This window comes from Theropithecus gelada, chromosome 15, assembly GCF_003255815.1.
Source record: "Theropithecus gelada isolate Dixy chromosome 15, Tgel_1.0, whole genome shotgun sequence".
Classification (NCBI taxonomy): domain Eukaryota; kingdom Metazoa; phylum Chordata; class Mammalia; order Primates; family Cercopithecidae; genus Theropithecus; species Theropithecus gelada.
Genome location: NC_037683.1, coordinates 28,901,883 through 28,919,883, shown reverse-complemented (window position 1 = coordinate 28,919,883; position 18,001 = coordinate 28,901,883). Strand labels below are relative to the sequence as shown.

Genomic DNA, 18,001 nt, shown 5'->3' with positions numbered 1-18,001 from the left:
GGCCCTTCACATCTGTGGGTTCCACATCTGTGGATTAAATAAACGGCAGATCAAAAGTATTTAGGGAAACAAATGAATGGCTGCATCTGTACTGAACATGTACACACTTTTTTCCTTGTGATTATTCCCTAAATAATACAGTACAACAACTACTTACACAGCATTTACATTGTATTAGGTATTATATATAGTCTAGAGACGATTTAAAGTATACGAGAGTGTGGCTAATCAGCACCAAGTCCAGACTCTGGGCAGTCCTTCTAGATGAGGTCCCTGTTGGTAGACTTGCAGCAAACTCACAAGGGTGCTGAGTTAGGCTACTTTATAACCTCATTTTTTTTCCTCTGGATGTTTGTGTGTTTATTGCTTTGATGTATGAACTGTTAAAGAGATCCATTACAAAAAAATCTGTGCTTGGCCGGGCATGGTAGCTCATGCCTTTAATCTCACAACTTTGGGAGGCTGAGGTGGGCAGATCACTTGAGGTCAGGAGTTCAAGATCAGCCTGGCCAACATGGTGAAACCCCATCTCTACTATACACACACACACACACACACACACACACACACAAGCTAGGCATGGTGGCACGTGACTGTAGTCCCAGCTACTTAGGAGGCTGAGGCACAAGAATCACTTGAACCTGGGAGGCAGAGGTTGCAATAAGCTGAGATTGTGCCACTGCACTCCAGCCTGGGTGACAGAGTGAGACTCTTGTCTCGAAGAAAAAAAAAAAAGAAAAAAAAAAAATCTGTGCTTTAAAAGGAAAACCACCTTAAATGGAATCCTTTTTATTACATTCTGATATGCTACTATTACATTCATAATTTTGGAAGGTAAAAGAAATAAAGTATATGGGAGGATGTATGTAAGGTATATGCAAACATTATACCATTTTATATGAGGAGCTTGAACATGTGTGGATTTTCATACCTCAGGGGGTTCTGGAATCAAGATCCCATGGATACCAAGGTATGAGGGTATATTACTAAGCTGCTTTCCAAAAAAAATAGTACCAGTTTATACTTCTATCAGTGGAGTGTGGCAGTGTTTAGTTCACTTAATCCTTACCAGCATTTAAAAATATATCTTTTTAATTCATTACTCATTAGATAGATGTCATCATTCTTGAAGAACGCATGTGGTTGCTCTATAGGGAGAGGCATTATTGGAAATTCAGCTTTGGCCCACATATGCTTTCTGATTCTGAAGGCAAATGAGTTCAAATCAAAACTGTAAGCCCCAGGTCTCTTTTCAGTGGGTTCTCAGAAAGGTAGGGACGCTGTCCTCTCTTCCCTGACTCCACCTATATAGGTATGCATATGCATATGACTACAGGTCAGAGAAGACTCCTGCTTCCCCTGGAAGCTGGGACTGAGGGGTTGTACAAGGCTTATAATTTTTCTTCCACTCTTCTTCTGTTTTTTGTTTTGTATTGTTTTAATCTAAATCAAGTTACAGTTACCTTGGCAAGCCATTTCTTTTGATTGGGTGATTTAATCCATTAACATTTAATGCTATTCTTGATATACCATCAATTCTCATTATTCACAATTCCTTATTTGTGAATTTTTCCTACTTGCTAAAAGTCTGTAATTCCTAAATCAACACTTAAGATGTTTTCATGGTCATTTGCAACATGCACACAGTGGTAAAAATATTTGAATTGCTCAACCTACGTGTTCCCAGCTGAGGCTGAACAAGGTGACACAGAAACCTGTTGTATCAGCTCTCATTCTGTAAACAAGTGTTCTTCTTGTGGTCTATTTAGTGCCAGGTTTTTAGCATTTTTCTTGGTGATTTCACAGCTTACAATGGCCCTCAAGAGCAGTACTGCAGTGCTGTCTAGTGTTCCAAAGTACTAGAAGGTTGTAAGGTTACTTGCTTTTCGCCTGAACTTCCTTTAGTATTTCTTCTAAAGAAGGGCTGCCAACATTAAATTCTCTGTTTTATTTTTCTGGGGAAATCTTTATCTTCATTTTGAATCACAGTTTTGCTGGCAGTAGGATTCTTGGTTGACAGTTTCTTTCTCCAACACTTTGAATGTTATCCCACTACCTTTTGGCCTCCATTGTTTCTGCTAAGTCAGCCACTATTCTACTAGGGTTCCTTTGTAAGTAATGAATTATTTTTTCTTGCTGCTTAAAGATTTCCTCATTGTCTTTTACTTTCGACATTTGTCCTATGCTGTGTCTCATATTTCTAAGGTTCTCTTCATTCTTTTTTCTTTCTGTTTTTCAGTGTGTCTAATCTCTATTAGTCTGTTATTCTTTTTTTCTGTCAGTTCAAATCTATTGTTGAGCCTTCTGGTGAATTTTTCAGTTATTGTGCTTTTCACCTCCGTAATTTCCATTTGGTTCCTTTAATAATCTCAATTTCTTTGCTGACATTGTCTTACTTGATGTGACATTGTCACCCTACCTTCAATTACTTCTTTAATCATGGCTCCCTTTAGTTCTCTGAACAGGTTCATAATGGCTAAAGTTTTTTCTGATAAATGCAACTTCTGGTTCCTCTTACAGTCAATTTCTGCATCTGCTTTTTTTCTGCTGTTTGGGTTATACTCTCCTGTTTCCTTGTGCTTTTGTAATTTTTGCTTTAAAACTAGACATTGAAAATCACATATTGTAGTAACTCTGGGTGCTGATACCCCCTTCTTTGGAGCTTATTATAATGTGCTTATTTGTGTAGTAAATGCCTGGATTATTTTAGTGAAGTCCATTTTCTCCACACCATGTTTAGCCGCTAATGTTCCTTCAGGAGGTACAGCACTGAGTATGCCCACAGTCACTCTGGAATCAGTGGTTTTGCTGGGTCTCTCCTCCTCTTTTCACTGACCCCACCAACCTGCTAAAACCACACTATTATCAGTTGATTGCTCTAGTGTTTTCAACAGTACCCTGGGAGCACAAATTGCTCTAAAATTTATACAATTGAATTCTGGCTTCTTCAACTGAACAATTTTTTAGGTCAGTGTTTGATTTTTGTTCTGACCCTAGGGGGACTCTTGCAGCTATCTTATTCCCAGTTCTCTCCTGCAAACCAGCCTTCTACAGTTTAACCTGTATCTTGAATATTCTCCCAGTAGCCTTTTATCACACCTCACTGACCTTGAGAGTGCTTTTAGACTTGAAATTCTTCACTCTGCTGCAATGAGCTAAATTCCTTCTGAAAGAGATGAAAAGCTATCTGTTTTATGGTGGGTTCCCCCCCACAGGCACAATCTCTGAGCCAGGGCACTGGAGCTGGGGGAGGGAACAATGGTAAGCTTCTCTCTGAGTGACATCCCCACTCTAGGGGCTGAGCCCTTAATTGTGAGGGAGGTGTTAAAGAAAAAATTATTCTGACACTTGTTAAGATGAGAAAGAAGACTTTATTCAGAATGATCTTGATAGGTGTAAAGATAATTGAGGCTGGGCACAGTGGCTCACGCCTGTAATTTCAGCATCTCAGGAGGCTGAGGTGGGTGGATCACTTGAGGTCAGGAGTTCTACACCAGCCTGGCCAAAATGGTAAAACCCCGTCTTTACTAAAAATACAGAATTAGCCAGGCATGGTGGCAGGCACCTGTAATCCCAGCTACTTGGGAGGCTGAGGCAGAAGAGTCACTTGAACCTAGGAGGTGGAGGTTGCAGTGAGCCAAGACTGTACCACTGCACTCCAGCCTGGGTGACAGAACAAGACTCCGTTTCAAAAAAAAATTATTGAGATAGGAGAGATCAGGCTTAATTACAAACTCACGAGGAACAAGTAGGGATTTATAGGCAAGGAGTAGGTTGGGGAAGGGTTGTCAGTAGATGGAAAATTACTAAGAGGAGACAGAAATGAAGGGTAAGGGAAATTCTTACTACATTTACCAAACAGGATTCTTGCTGAAGTCAGGTCAGGGTGATCAGATATAAAGGGTCAAGGGGATTCTTTTTAAACTGCCAGGATTCTTGCTAAAACTGGGCTCTTGAGAACAAGGTCCAAGAATGAGGCCTAGTCTAAAAAAGTTTCTAAGCCTGACTAAAGTTTGGGTAAGGAGAGAGCCTCTGTCAGTGCAGAGCAGCTGGGGTCCTCTCGGCTTGCCTCTCTTGCCATGGAACCACCACCTCGCAAGCCAGGACTAAGGCCCCAGTATCTTAGCATGTCATGCCCAAGGAAGCCTCCAGTCCATGAGTGGGGTCTGGGTGGAATAAGCCTCAGCAATAGGTGGCCAGGGGCAGGATGAGAAAAGCTTTGGTTCTGCTCCTCCCAGGAAGAAAGCCCTCTGTGAGGGGATGTTCTTAGCTGCAGCAGCTTGTCTGGGGGCCTGGATAGAACAGAAGGGCAGAGGAAAAGCAAATTTCCTTTCTCCTAGAGCTAGGACACCATTTTTTCTCCTGTCTTTGGACATCAGAACTCCAGATTATCTGGCCTTTGGACTCTGGGACTTGCACCAGCAGCCCCCTGGGTTCTCAGGTCTTTGGCCTTGGGCTGAGTTAGACCAGTGGCTTCCCTGGGTTTTGAGGCTTTCAGACTTGACTGAGCCACCCCCTGCTGGCTTCCCTAGCCTGCAGACAGCCTGTTGTAAGACTTATCAGCCCCCACGATCACATGAATCAATTCTATCTACCTACCTACCTATTCATCTATCCTACTGGTTCTGTCCCTCTGGAGAACCCTGACAAATCCAAAGCCCTAGTCCACAGCACCTCAAAATGTGACTGTATTTGGGAATAGAGCTTTTAAAGAGGTAAAGTACAATGAGGCCACATGGGTGGGCCCTACTCCAATATAACTGGTATCCTTTAAGAGGACATTAGGACACAGACTCACACAGACCGAAAGATAACCAATCATATGAGAACCTAAGGAGAAGGTGGCCGTCTACAAATCAATGGTAGAGGCCTCAGAAGAAACCAAACCTGCTGACTGACACCTTGATCTCAGACTTCTAGCCTCCAGAATTGTGAGAAAATGAGTATCTGTTATTTAAGCCACCCAGTTTGTTGTATGTAATTTGTTACGGTAGCCCTAGTAAACTAATACAATGTACACGGGATTATTTTGGCCTCCTTGGGACTGCCCATATATGGGTAATCTATGCTTCTGGGGAAGATCATGGAAGAAGTTATGGTTATCACAAAAATGTACAGGTCAGAGGCAATAAACTTCGGTGAGGCCTATGATCTATGAATCCATACACTCAAATACAGTTGTGCTATTGGAGTTTGTCACTGAATTCCCGAAGCCCTGTGTAGAAAGATGTTTTTGTAGGTTGAGGCAAGGCTCCATTTTCCTTCTGTATATGCTCAGCTCTCTGGGTATTTCATTCATCAGATGGCAGCCTGGCTTAGAGAAGGTGTTGGTCTGTATTAACCCAACTGCTGCCACCAAGTCACTACAAGCACCAGGGTCCTATCAATAATGATCTATCTCAGTGGTTTTGTCATGGGGACTGCCAGGGAAAAGAATTTGGGGCTGGTTTCGCCAGAAGCTGCTAGCTGAAAGGAAATAGCAGATAGTCAACAGATAATCTACTGTATGCTGGTCTCTGCATGGGTGCTTTATTTCTTATAAAGAAGACTCTACTTCTTACTAAATAGGGGTTGTCACTAGAACCCTGTAATCTCTTCAATCTTTATGCCCTTATTTAAAAGAATTTAGAATAAATTCATTCTAACTGAGCTAATGTCATACACCAAGCACACAAATAGTTAAATCTGCAGTCCTGGATCTTGGCTCAATGCAATCTCCACCTCTCCGGTTCAAGCGATTCTCTTGCCTCAGCCTTCCGAGTAGCTGGGACTACAGGCGTGAGGCACACCATGCCTGGCTAATTTTTTTGTGTTTCTAGTAGAGATGGGGTTTCACCATATTAGCCAGGCTGGTTTTGAACTCCTGACCTCAGGTGATCCACCAGCCTTGGCCTCCCAAAGTGCTGGAATTGCAGGCATGAGCCACCGCGCCCAGCCAAGAACTATTTTTTGAATAAAAAAACTAGAAGTGTTCTGAAAATACAAGGATGGTCTGCCTGTTCTAGAAAATCTGGGACTGGTAGCTACTATTCTTGGACCATATTGAGAGATGGTTAAAAACATTAGATGCTCAATAAATCAGGTAAATTACTTAGATTTAGTTTGTAAGCTAGTTCATGCTGCAAGAAAGGACATACTAGTGCTTTCCATCTTTATTATAATGTTCCTTGATGGCATGGCTAGACGTTTACAACTTTGGATCCTCTGGCAACGCATATATCTGTCAAATCAACTCACATTAAAGCATAGCAATAAGAGACATGGGGGTGAGGGAGCCATCAAGACAATCCTAAACTTTGGCATTTTTTCCAGACGAGATCGGGTACGGTCAGGGCAGTATGGCCGCAGACGTTTGTGTTTTTTTCAAAGTAATTCCTACCTAAATAAGTTTTTATTTCTACCTAGTTACATTTCTCAAGTTCATATATATTGTTTTTGTCATAAAGGATAAATGTGCATTGAAAATTCATAGGGATACACAGGGCAATCTAAGCAGACAGTTATGATTAACATATCAAGTTACACAAAATAAAAAGTATAAAAGAAGCATAAAATAAAGTTAAAATGAAATGAAACACTAACAAATGAAAAAACAAACATGGGGGGATCAAAACACATGAAAAACAGGTTATTTGAAAATACTTCTGCAAGATGGCTCAAGAAAAGGAGAAAAAGCACAACTGAAAAACAGTAATTAAATACAGGTATCCAGGCTGGGCACAGTGGCTCACGTCTGTAATCCCAGCACTTTGCAAGGCTGTGGCGGGTGGATCACTTGAGGCCAGGAGTTCGAAACCAGCCTGGCCAACAAGGTGAAACCCCATCTCTACTAAAAACACAAATATCCCAACTACTTGGGAGGCTGAGGCACAAGAATTGCTTGAGCCTGGGAGGTGGACATTGCAGTGAGCTGAGATCATGCCACTGCACTCCAGCCTGGATGACAGAGCAAGACACTGTCTCAAATAATAATAATGAGTAAATAAATAATAAATATAAATAAAAATGGGTATAGGCCGAGTGCAGTGACTAGCTTGTGCATACTAAGCACTTTGGGAAGCCAGGAATTTGAGACCAGCCTGGTAAACACAGCAAGGCCTCATCCCTGCAAAAACAAGATGATATAATTACTAATGAGGCAGAGATTTAAAAACATTATAAACTTTTACCAATACATTTGAAAACTATTATATAAAATAAATTAATAGTTAATAATCTACCCAGTAGAAGGGGAGAGGGGCAGGAGTATAGAAGATACAATACAGAATATGAATCATGTAAGTTAGGTGACAGAAACAAAGTTTCATTATATCTGTCTTTCTATTTTTACAAATGTTTCTGCTTCCATAAAAACAGGCTTTATAAAAAGGCAAACGTTTGGAGGAGAATAGGAAACAAAAAAACCCAAGCATTTATTTTGCCTTTTCTATAGAAGCTGTACCTCAAAGTAACCAAATAGTTGATATAGGGGTTTCTCTTATATAGAAGAAATCCAACTAATATAAGCAGAAGGAATTAGAATTACAGTTTTGCCATCTTGCAGGTCCTAAAAGTTTAATGGATCTAGGCAATGATCAATGGACACTGCCATCAAAAGAAAAGACACATTATGCAGGTATCCAATGCCATCAATAAAGTATTCTTACCAAAAAAAAAAAAAAAAAAAAGGTGGGGGGCAAGGGGAGGCAGGGAGAAAGAAAAGAAAAACAGAATCTGAATGAGCTCTTCTCGATTTACATGTAATCAGCACAATTCACGTCAGAATTTTTTACAGACTAAAGAGCTGTTTCTTCTTCAACAAAGTACCAAAAAAAAAAAAAAAAAAGATGGAAAGGGAAACTGCAAAAGCCTTTATCAACTGCAGTGTATGTATGGACTTCTATACTGAAATGTTTACAGATTAAATTATAAGAACTCCTAGGATAGCCAGGTGTGGTGGTGCATGCCAGCTACTCGGGAGGCTGCGGCAGAATTGCTTGAACCTGGGAGGCGGCGGCTGCAGTGAGCCAAGACCACACACCACCGCACTCCAGTCTGGGCGACTGGAGTAATCCTAGGAGTGGGGTGAAGAACAGATTAAACAAAATTGGCCACTAGTTGCAGTTGGGTACTGGGTACGTGGAAGTTTATCATAGTAATACTTGTGTATTACAAATCTTAACTTTTGGCTAGGTGGTGGTTCGTGCCTGTAATCCTAGCACTTTGGGAGGCCAAGGCAGGTGGATCACAGGAGTTCAAGACCACCCTGGCCAACATGATGAAACCTGTTTCTACTAAAAAATACAAAAATTAGCTGGGTGTGGTGGCGCATGCCTGTAATCCCAGCTACTTGGGAGGGTAAGGCAGGAGAATTGCTTGAACCGGGGAGGGAGAGGTTGTAGTGAGGCAAGATTGTGCCACTGCACTCCAGCCTGGGCGACGGAGCAACTCAGTCTCAAAAAAAAAAAAAAAAAAGATTCTTAACTTTTATAAAGTCTTCTCTTAGGATGCCAGAGACCTAGGTAGGTCTTTCTTGCTTCTTTTGATAAAATAGGAGGCCAGGTGCAGTGGCACACTCCTGTTATCTCAGCATTTCAGAAGGCTGAGGGGGGAGGATGGGTTGTGTCCATGAGTTTGACACTAGCCTGAGCAACATAGTGAGAACTTGTCTCTAAAAAAAATAAAAGATTAGCTGGGTGTGGTGGTGGGTGCCTACAGTCCCAGCTACTTGGGAGGCTGAGATGGGATGACTACTTTGAGTCTGCGAGGTTGGCTGCAGTGAGCTGTTGATGGCACCACTGCACTTAGCCTTGGCTACACAGGGAGACCCTGTCTCAAAAAATAAAACGGAAATATATTAGGGGTTAGATGTCAAATAGCTCACCACATCAGAGTTACAGTGGCAAAACCAAAACCAAAACACATTAATTAAATCTTTCTCAATCTAGTTGGATATAAAAGTGTCTGGAAGGATAAAATTTACTTGGTAACAGGTTTTTTATTTTGGTCAGTAAAATATTTTTCCTATAGATATGCCATGGTCAGGGAAATGCAATATATGCATATGTAGGGGAGTTTCACGATGAAACTCAGTCCATGGTATCTCGGGTTCTTTATAAGAGGGCCTTACTTATCGGCTAGAATAATCTGCTGACTTAAGAAAAGAATTGGTTGATAGGTCCTTGCTCAATTATAGTAATTTTTAAAACACTCCTGGGTAACTGGTACAAAGTACATTAACCAGATACCAGAAACCCACTTCATACTCTCTCTCAATTACCTCCTTCCCAAAGGTAACTATCCTGTTTCTGAACTTGATGTACATGAAATTATACAGTATGTGTTTGTGCGTGGCTTCCTTTGTTCAACACCACATCTGTGAGGTTCTTCCATGCAGTGGAATGAGCTTTTTTTCAGTTGCATTACTGTATTCTACTATAGAACTCTATCATTATGAAATCCATCCCTAATAATGCCTTTTGCCCTAAAGAGTACTTTGTCTAACATCAATGTAGTTAATACCAGTTTTATTTTGAAGACAATCTCTTAACAGGTTAGAATGTGAATTTGTATTTTGCAGGATCAAGGACTTAGCAGACAATTCTCTAATTTTAGGCACAGAATAATGATGGAGCTGCTTATCAAGTGATTAGAGGGCAATTTATTCCCAAAGAAATACTGAGTTTTTCCTGTTACCCTGTCTATATCCTTATAACAAATATAGGGATAGAAAAATTGAGAAGGCTGGGCACAGTGGCTCACCCCTGTAATCCCAGTGCTTCGTACTGTAATCTGAGAGGGGAGGATCGCTTGAGCCCAGGAGTTCAAGACTAGCCTAAGGAACAAAGTGAGACCCACTTTCTACACTAAGTAAAAAACTTAGCCAGGCACACACCTGTAGTCCCACCTACTTGGGAGCCTGAGGCAGAAGGGAGGCTTCAGCCCAGGAGTTTGAGGCTGCTTCAGCCTGGGCAACACAGTGAGACTCTGTCTCAAAACAAAAACAGAAAGAAAAATTGAAAAATAGACATATGAATCTGCTAGGAACATTAGAATCATTAACTTTTCTGGTTTCTTTATACTAGTAGAATTGGAAACTCTACATAGAACCCAGTGGCTCCAGAATGTGGTAATTCCAGCAAAACTATTACTAGTTTTACCACTTCAGCATAAATTCTTTTGATAAAAACACATAAAGTGATGAATTCCCATTACAGGTTGAAACAGACAACAGGAAAAAAGCTTTGATGTAGAAACAGTAAGACTACAAATACGTCTATCACTCCTAACTATACCTAACCTGGCATCCCAGTTCAAGTATCACAAATGTTAGACATTAAATATTGGGCACAGCTTGTTTGACGACGTCCTTTTATTTGTACAATTGTCCTTTAAGTAATGGCATTTGTCTTAGAAATATATGGCTATTTATCTCTAAGAGTAAAAAGGAGAAATTATGGCAGGGTCTACATTCCTACATATTCACAACTAGCTGTAGGATAGTTATAGCCGTATGTATTCTGAGAAGTGCCTCAGAGAGGCCTCTTGATCCATTTTTGGGGATTCCTATTGAAGGCAAGAGTCCAAAAGTATTGTGTTTAATTTGTGGATTTAGGCTGACATTTCTACTACATTATACATTTCTAAAAGGTAAGTCACCATGTGCTTAACTCTGTATTTTTCCCAACACCTAGCTCAAGGGCCGGTACAATCAGTACTCGGTGAACTGAATGAATAAACAGTGCTATGGGGCTAAATTTTGTGTCCCCCCACCCCAAATTCCTGTGTTGAAGTCCTAATCCCCAGAATCGCAGAATGTAACTATATTCTGAGACAGACTCTTTAAAGAATTAGAGCAAAATGAGATAGTGAGCCCTAATCTTTGACTGATGTCCTTATAAGAAGAGATTAGGACAGAGACACACTCAGAAGAGCTTGCAGAAGGCACAAGGAAAAGACAGCTATCGACAAACCAAGGAAAGGCACTGGAAGAAATCAACACTGCTGACACCTTGAATCATGGCCTGTGAGTCTCCAGAACTGTGAGAAACTCATTTCTGCTGTCTAAGCTACCCAGTCTGTGGGACTTTTTTATGGCAGTCCTAGCAAACTCATACAAACAGTAACTACGTTTTTTGTTAGTTTTCTCAAATTTAAAATGCGAAATGACATTTAAAAATTTTTCAGAAGTAGATAAGGCATTTTTACCCTTCATCAGAAACACTCTCACCACTTATTCAATGTCTTTAAGTTGCAGTGACGTATGATCACGTGGCTCTCAGGAGAAAACATAAGCACTCCAATACTGCGTACAGAACTTCAAGATCATAACCTTAGCAGCACTCGGTAGCATGAAACTGCAACACCTGGGTGCAACAGAGGGCACTGGAGCAAGTCACAGAGACCTGGGCTTCCTTGCTGTTAATTGGAAATTGAACTAAGTGGTCTCTTGGGTCACTGCATGACTCTTAATGATGGTTATAACCCCTCTGCTGAGTAAATAAGCATTTCACAGTCAATCGAGTTTATACAGGCCTCATTTAGTCATACAGTTATCTTTTCCTGATAAAAATGCCTCATGCGAAAATACATCAATATTTATTTTTCTAGTAGTATTTATGGAGACCACAGATTTTACAAGTAAAAGCCAGCAAAGATTAGTAGTGATTACCTAATTTTCTATTCTATTCAAAATAAATTCCCACTTCCAAGCTAAAATATACAACGAATGCTAAGTCTAGACTTCTGCAATCCAACAATTCTTTAAAGATCTGAGAAGTAAAATGTTTGTCTAAGGAAAAGGAAGGTGGCATCAGCTGGTATCTGTGTTACCTTTTTAAAAGGGACACAAACTTGGTTTGAGATCACACCTTGTGTCTCAAAGCGTATGTATACTAATGCCATAGGGAAGCCAACTACTGAACAAAACTGGAAATAGTGTTCCAATTGTAGTTTGGCACTGCAAATATGGGGAAAAAGAGAGAAAGAAAAAGGAGAGTGAGTGTGCAAGCAAGAAAGCATGCTAACATGCCCCGGCATTACAGCGCGGTGCCAGAGAAGGTGTGTCATAAAAAGATTAGGAAAGCACTTTGCTCCTCAAAATGAGAATTATTCCTAAATGAAGACAGAGACAGTTAGAAGATTTTGTGTTTTTCCCATTTTGAACACTGTCTGTGCTCGCTATTCTCTAACCATGACACGTTTAGATGGATGGCTATGGAAAAGAAAAGAAAATAGGACATCATTAGAATTACAGGTAAGACAAGGGGAAACCCCAAGTACAGACAAGAACACAGAAAAATTTTAAGAGAGTACAGATGTCATGACATTTATTAAAAGGCATGCTACAATGCTATATTTGTTAGGAAAAGAGATTAGAGATATCAAGTAATAGTCAGCAAATATACAAACTGAACGAAAATGGAATATACTGTAGTGTACAGAAGCTTGAATTAACCATGCACTACGCATTTAGAAAATATGGTTTTTAATATTTTATCTTCTCTTTGCATTTATAACATAATTCACTTCAACAATCACAGAATCCTTTTTTTCCAATGCCACAAACTCTGTTACAAATGAAAGCTGGTACTGCTGCTTATCCAAAATATACAAGACAATTGATGTTTTATATAAAAACCACTTTGTAAGTTCACTTGTTCCCAAAAACCTTTTTTTTCTTTTTTGGCCTTGTTAAAAAAAAAATGTTGTTACAAATATTTACAGCATTTTCTTCTGTTAGATGAACATTCTTACAAACTGAAAAGGGGAACTTTGATGAACAGACCATGTAAAACACCAGACAATGTCAGAGGCTCCTAGCTGTGCTATTTTTTTTTTCTTAGATACAGTACTGGAAATGCCCATCAAACTCGTCATCCTAATCCATTCTGTTCACACTGTAACTCCCATTTTCTCTAAGTAGTCTATTCAACAGTAGGCAACAGAAAGTAAAGGCCGCTCTGCACTGGGTCTTCTTTCAGAAAGGAGCTTGGGGAAAATGCAAAATGCTTCACAGAGAGGAGTTAAAACCACAACAGTCAGTCTTTGGTCAGAGCAATGAGGTGACATTTTGATGCAAAACTTTGCTTGGTCAGCAATCTTTATAATTGGTACTTTTTGGATATGGGATGAATTTTTAAAAGATCTGGGAAACAATGGTAAGGGGAAAAAAAGGCCAGAGTATGATTTTTTTTAATGGCATCAAAAAAATAGCTATTTAAATATTTGTTATTACAACTACTACATAGATCCAAGAAGTTAAAATAACACAACAACAACAACAACAAATCAGTTGACGATGCTGATTTAAGCATGCCTTAGGCATCTTTCAATTATGACTATGATCACCAAGGTCACTGGACCAGACAAATATCCCTGTTCTCTGGAACATATGCCTCAGGTTACAAAAACTAAGGAAACTACCACAAAGATTTCAAGCAGCTCTATTCTTGGACCTGCACGATGCTCTATAATGAATATTATGTGATAAAGGCAAAAGTGTAACTGAGACTTCATTTCTACAGTTACGATTCTTTGCTTGAATAGATAGTTGGTGGGATGACATTCTTTTAAAACTATATAGTACATATTTCCTGAAAACCAGAATACTGATACTACTTTAGTCTCAAATAGGAAGAAAAGGTCAATTAAGACTACTGAAGAAGGCACATAAACTTTGGTCCTGTTTTTTTCTCCCACTATAAAACCCTTCAAACTTAAGATTTTAATATTTTCTATATTTTAAACCACTCACAACTAGCTGTTAAAATTTGCTCTGAAAAAAGACTGCTAATAGTCTTGTAGGTAACAACACAACTCTTTTAAAAGACAGCAGAGTTATATTTTCAAATTTTGTGCAATCTAAATTGTATTTCTTTTAGCACAATAGTAGAGTATTTTAAGTCTGGCAGTTTTATTCTTGTTAACAACAGATCAAGACAAAGGAAAGGTTAAGAAAAATGCTTTATGCATCGTCATGCTGTCTCTTTTTGGTTTTAAAAATAGCAGTACACACATTAGGTTTTCTAAGAGATAGGTGGGGAAAAACACATGTACTTTTCAGTTTGTCATTTTTTTGTCCAAAAATATCTCGTGGGAACAGAAGAGAAACTGCATGACAAAATGCTAAACATATAAGCATTGCTGTCTGATGGCACGGAGACACTGAAAAGAACAGACAGCCAGGCGTGATGGTTCATGCCTGTAATCCCAGCACTATGGGGAGGTGGAGGCAGGAGAATCACTTGAGCCCAGGAGTTGGAGACCAGTCTGGGCAATATAGTGAGACCCCAAAAAATAAAATAAAATAAAAAGAAATTAAACAGAGGCGTTCATAGGAACCACTTCTCATCAACTAAAGCAGAATCCATGATCATCATACTAGCTGGAACCAAAGAAGGCCTTGCTCTCATAAGGAAACTGGCAGGCAGAAACGGTATCTCCAAAAACTGAGCTCGGCAACTTTTAACAGCAAATCAGAAACACTACTTCAAATAACTGATTACAATATTTAGTCTTAAAGAATTTATGGCATTCTGTAAGAGCTACTGGGTAATTCTGATACTCTCCAGTAAGTATCAGTTAAGATACTGGGTCATTCTTCTATTTGTATGTTACACAAAGCACATTTTACTGCTATGCAAATTATTCAAATCTCAAAGTAGATCATTTTGGTGTAATTTGCTACTGTTAAATGTGTACTGCTATTTTTTAAAGTCCTGAATATATATACTTTGTGTAGAAGTCAAGACACCTTGAAAAGTGATGACAATACTCCTTAAAAATAAAGTAAATAAACTTAAAAATAGGATCCTATGGTAGATCAACAGAGAAAAATTAACCATTGCTAGAAGATACTGAATAAATGCATGCCAAAACAGAAATACACAGATCTAGTTTTTCCACCATCCTGATTTTTAATCTTTTTTACAAAAACTATGCCAACACAAATACTGTAGACCTCTATAATTCAAACAGCAAATAGCTTAATATGGACAACATCCATGTGCTACAGCTAATTTTAGACACAAACTGATGGTTTCAAACATGCTATTTTAAAACAAGAACACCCCACATCTCCAAATCTTAATTTGGTTAATTTTGTCAATAAATTAAAATGTATGTAATGTGCATATGTATATACAACTATAGAAGAGTGTATTTATGTATATACACTTATCTACACACACACATTCACACACACACACAAACACACCCCTACACAAATCCCTGAAAAGGATTCAAATGTTCTCTCTCAGACTTAAAAGGCCATTCCCTACTTCAAAATTACATTCAACATCACTATGATCTCCCTTCCGTTATTAGCAACTTTGCTACACTTATGCTGAATGTTATGAGAATCATGAATTAATAAATTACACAGTAATTCCTAACTTAAAGTAAATGAAATAACCCAATTTAACATGGCACTGAAAATTATAATAGTGCCTGTGTGGAAGGGGAAGAAAAAAAGCAAATTTTGGGAGATTTTGCAAAGAAATTTTTTTCCTCCTTCATATACCCCTTGTGTCTAGGTAAAAATTTATTTCATAAGTAAAAAAACAAAAAAACCCCCCACAACTACACACATGATTATATCTATCTATTGAACTAAACTGATCCATTTGAAAAGTCTTAACTTAGTATCCTTCCTTTCTATTCTACCAACTAAGTGTTGCTCAGTGGTGAGTGAATTCTGCTTTTTAAATAATCTGTATCATCTCTTGCAGTCTCTATTTTTCAGTAAAATTTCTTCTGTAAAAACCTCCCTATGTTCAAATTAATCACTAGAATACAGCAAAGAGATTGAGATTTTCTTAATTTTTAATTTTTAGAGAAGGGGTTGCACTATGTTCCAGGGCTGGAGTGGAGTGGCTATTCACAAATGTGATCATAGCACACTGCAGCCTCCAACTCCTGAGCTCAAGTGATCCTCTTGCCTGTAGCCTCCTGCCTATAGGCTCGCCTGTAGCTGGGACTACAGGCGAACACCACCATGCCCAGCAAGATGTTCTTTATTCTTTTAAAAGTTGAGATGAGACACTTTCATAATCTGAAAAGTGTAAAAGGGGTAGACAAAAAATGACCCTTTTGACTACTTCTGCTTTAAAAAATTCTGATCAAGAATTGAAGGAATAATAGCAGTTTCTTATTAAAAAGAAACCATTTTACATTATACAATCACTGAAGCAACATTAAAATGTACTCTTACATTCAACGAAAAAGAGAGGGACAGAGCATGAGAAATAACCCACCTTCTCATACTCCAAATATGTGGGCACTCAGTAATGAAGTCACATTAACAAAGAAAAGCAAGTTCTTGCTTGAGGACTGAGAAAAACCAAGTAATCCTGAGACAAATTCTGATGGGTGATAAAGATGAAACTGAGATTGCACTCTATAGCCCCAAATTGATATGCAATAACCCCTATCAGTCACAATGTAAAGAGGCCTACAGGTGTGCACTGAATTATTCCCAAAACCATTCACCCCCCACACCGTCTCTGCACCAAGCACCAAAAATTTGATAAAAACTATTACTTATTGAAAACCACTTAAAATTGCAATGAAAAAAATGTTAAATCCTTACCAAAACAGAGAAAGGAAAAATAAAATGCTTACCAAGCCCACAATATAGTTTTCCAGATATTTAAACTCTAACCTATTGTATCTTAAGCACATAATAAGGCACATAATAAGAAATGAAGTAAATACACAGTAATTCTGAGTATTAGAGATTATAGTGGTACAAAAAACCCTTGAGATTAATTTTTTTCTAAAAGAAGACCTTACCAAAAATAACTTTTAAAAAATCTGTCAAACCATATGATAGACCTGAATATTTCCCTTAAGACTGTAAACTTTTTTTCTGAAAACAATTATAAAAAAGTAGTTTATAAGTAGGATTATTTTTCTTTAAAATTTTCCAAGATCATATTACTTGACAAATAAGTGTCATTTTGAAATTTAAAACATGATTTTTTTCGTAATAAAATTATTAGTTATTCTGACATCTTCTTAACAGATCCTAGAGTTGGATTCCACTTAATTTCCCTGGGGACAGCTGAGACACTGCATTTTTCCAAATAGTCTTAAAAAGTTAAAGATAGGCATTATTTAAAGGAGTGTCTTACAGTGAAAAAAAGAAATCATTCAAAGAAAACATGCAGGTTTATAAATCTGCTTCCAACACAACTCAATGTGTTTATGCATAATAACCATCAATATATGGCAAAGATCTGATGTACTTTGTAAGTGAATATAATTTCCTACAAGAGTCAGACTTCTGATTCACAAGGTTAATAACTTGGTCATAAGTGATTTAAATTACTTACATCAAGTAATTTTAGAAGTCTGTGTTTAAATTTTTTTTAAGTACAAATGAGTTTAGAAACGTTGTATAAGGCTGACCTGGACCCAAACTAAAACAAAAGTTAATCCTCTTTAAATCTAATTTAATAGAGGGAATAAAATTATTGGGGGGGGGAAAAAAAACCATTGTTTCCTGATTTTCTTTTTCCTGAAGGTTATTTTCGTAGAAACCATGGTAAAAACGGAAAAGAAACCTTTGACTGGCAAGGGGGGATATAGAAAAAAAGAACATCCATTGATTTTTAAAATATACTTGAATATCAAACTCAGAAAGAGTTATTTTTGTCAAAGAGGCAAAATTGGTCTTGAGCTGCTTCAGTCTATGTCTGAAGGTTTTACTGAAATTATGGTCCAGTTTTAGGAGAAAAATTCACAGAAAAGTCAGATTGTAGATTTTGAGAAGGAAACTCTGAGGTGGTGATTTTCTCCAAGGTCATGGTTATGAAGCTCAATGAGGGCCTGAATTGCTTCTTCCACAGATCCCAACTGAATGAGCGCCATTTTGCGATCTTTCCTGAAAATGGTACAAGAAATACAGAAAGTATTTAGAATGAATTTTGCTTCCAAACTCCTTCCCCCATCAGAAGACTTCACTGAACTACCTTTAAAATTTGCATACCATATTAAATAATTTTAATGTATTTCTTGA

At 38.3% G+C, this 18,001-nt stretch overlaps 1 protein-coding gene across 6 annotated transcripts in view; it reads right to left on the bottom strand.

The window, feature by feature from the left end:
* Positions 1 to 12,449: 12,449 nt before the first annotated feature.
* The window catches only part of PTBP3 (polypyrimidine tract binding protein 3), a 117,149-nt gene continuing 111,597 nt past the window's right edge, over positions 12,450 to 18,001 (bottom strand). For 5 of the 6 annotated variants that reach the window (XM_025359276.1, XM_025359272.1, XM_025359273.1 and 2 more), the window contains one exon: positions 12,450 to 17,866. In XM_025359276.1, the coding sequence (XP_025215061.1) occupies positions 17,734 to 17,866 (133 nt within the window). In that variant the 3' untranslated portion in view covers positions 12,450 to 17,733. The remainder of the gene's footprint in view (positions 17,867 to 18,001) is intronic. The other variant, XM_025359278.1, reaches the window with a different exon arrangement.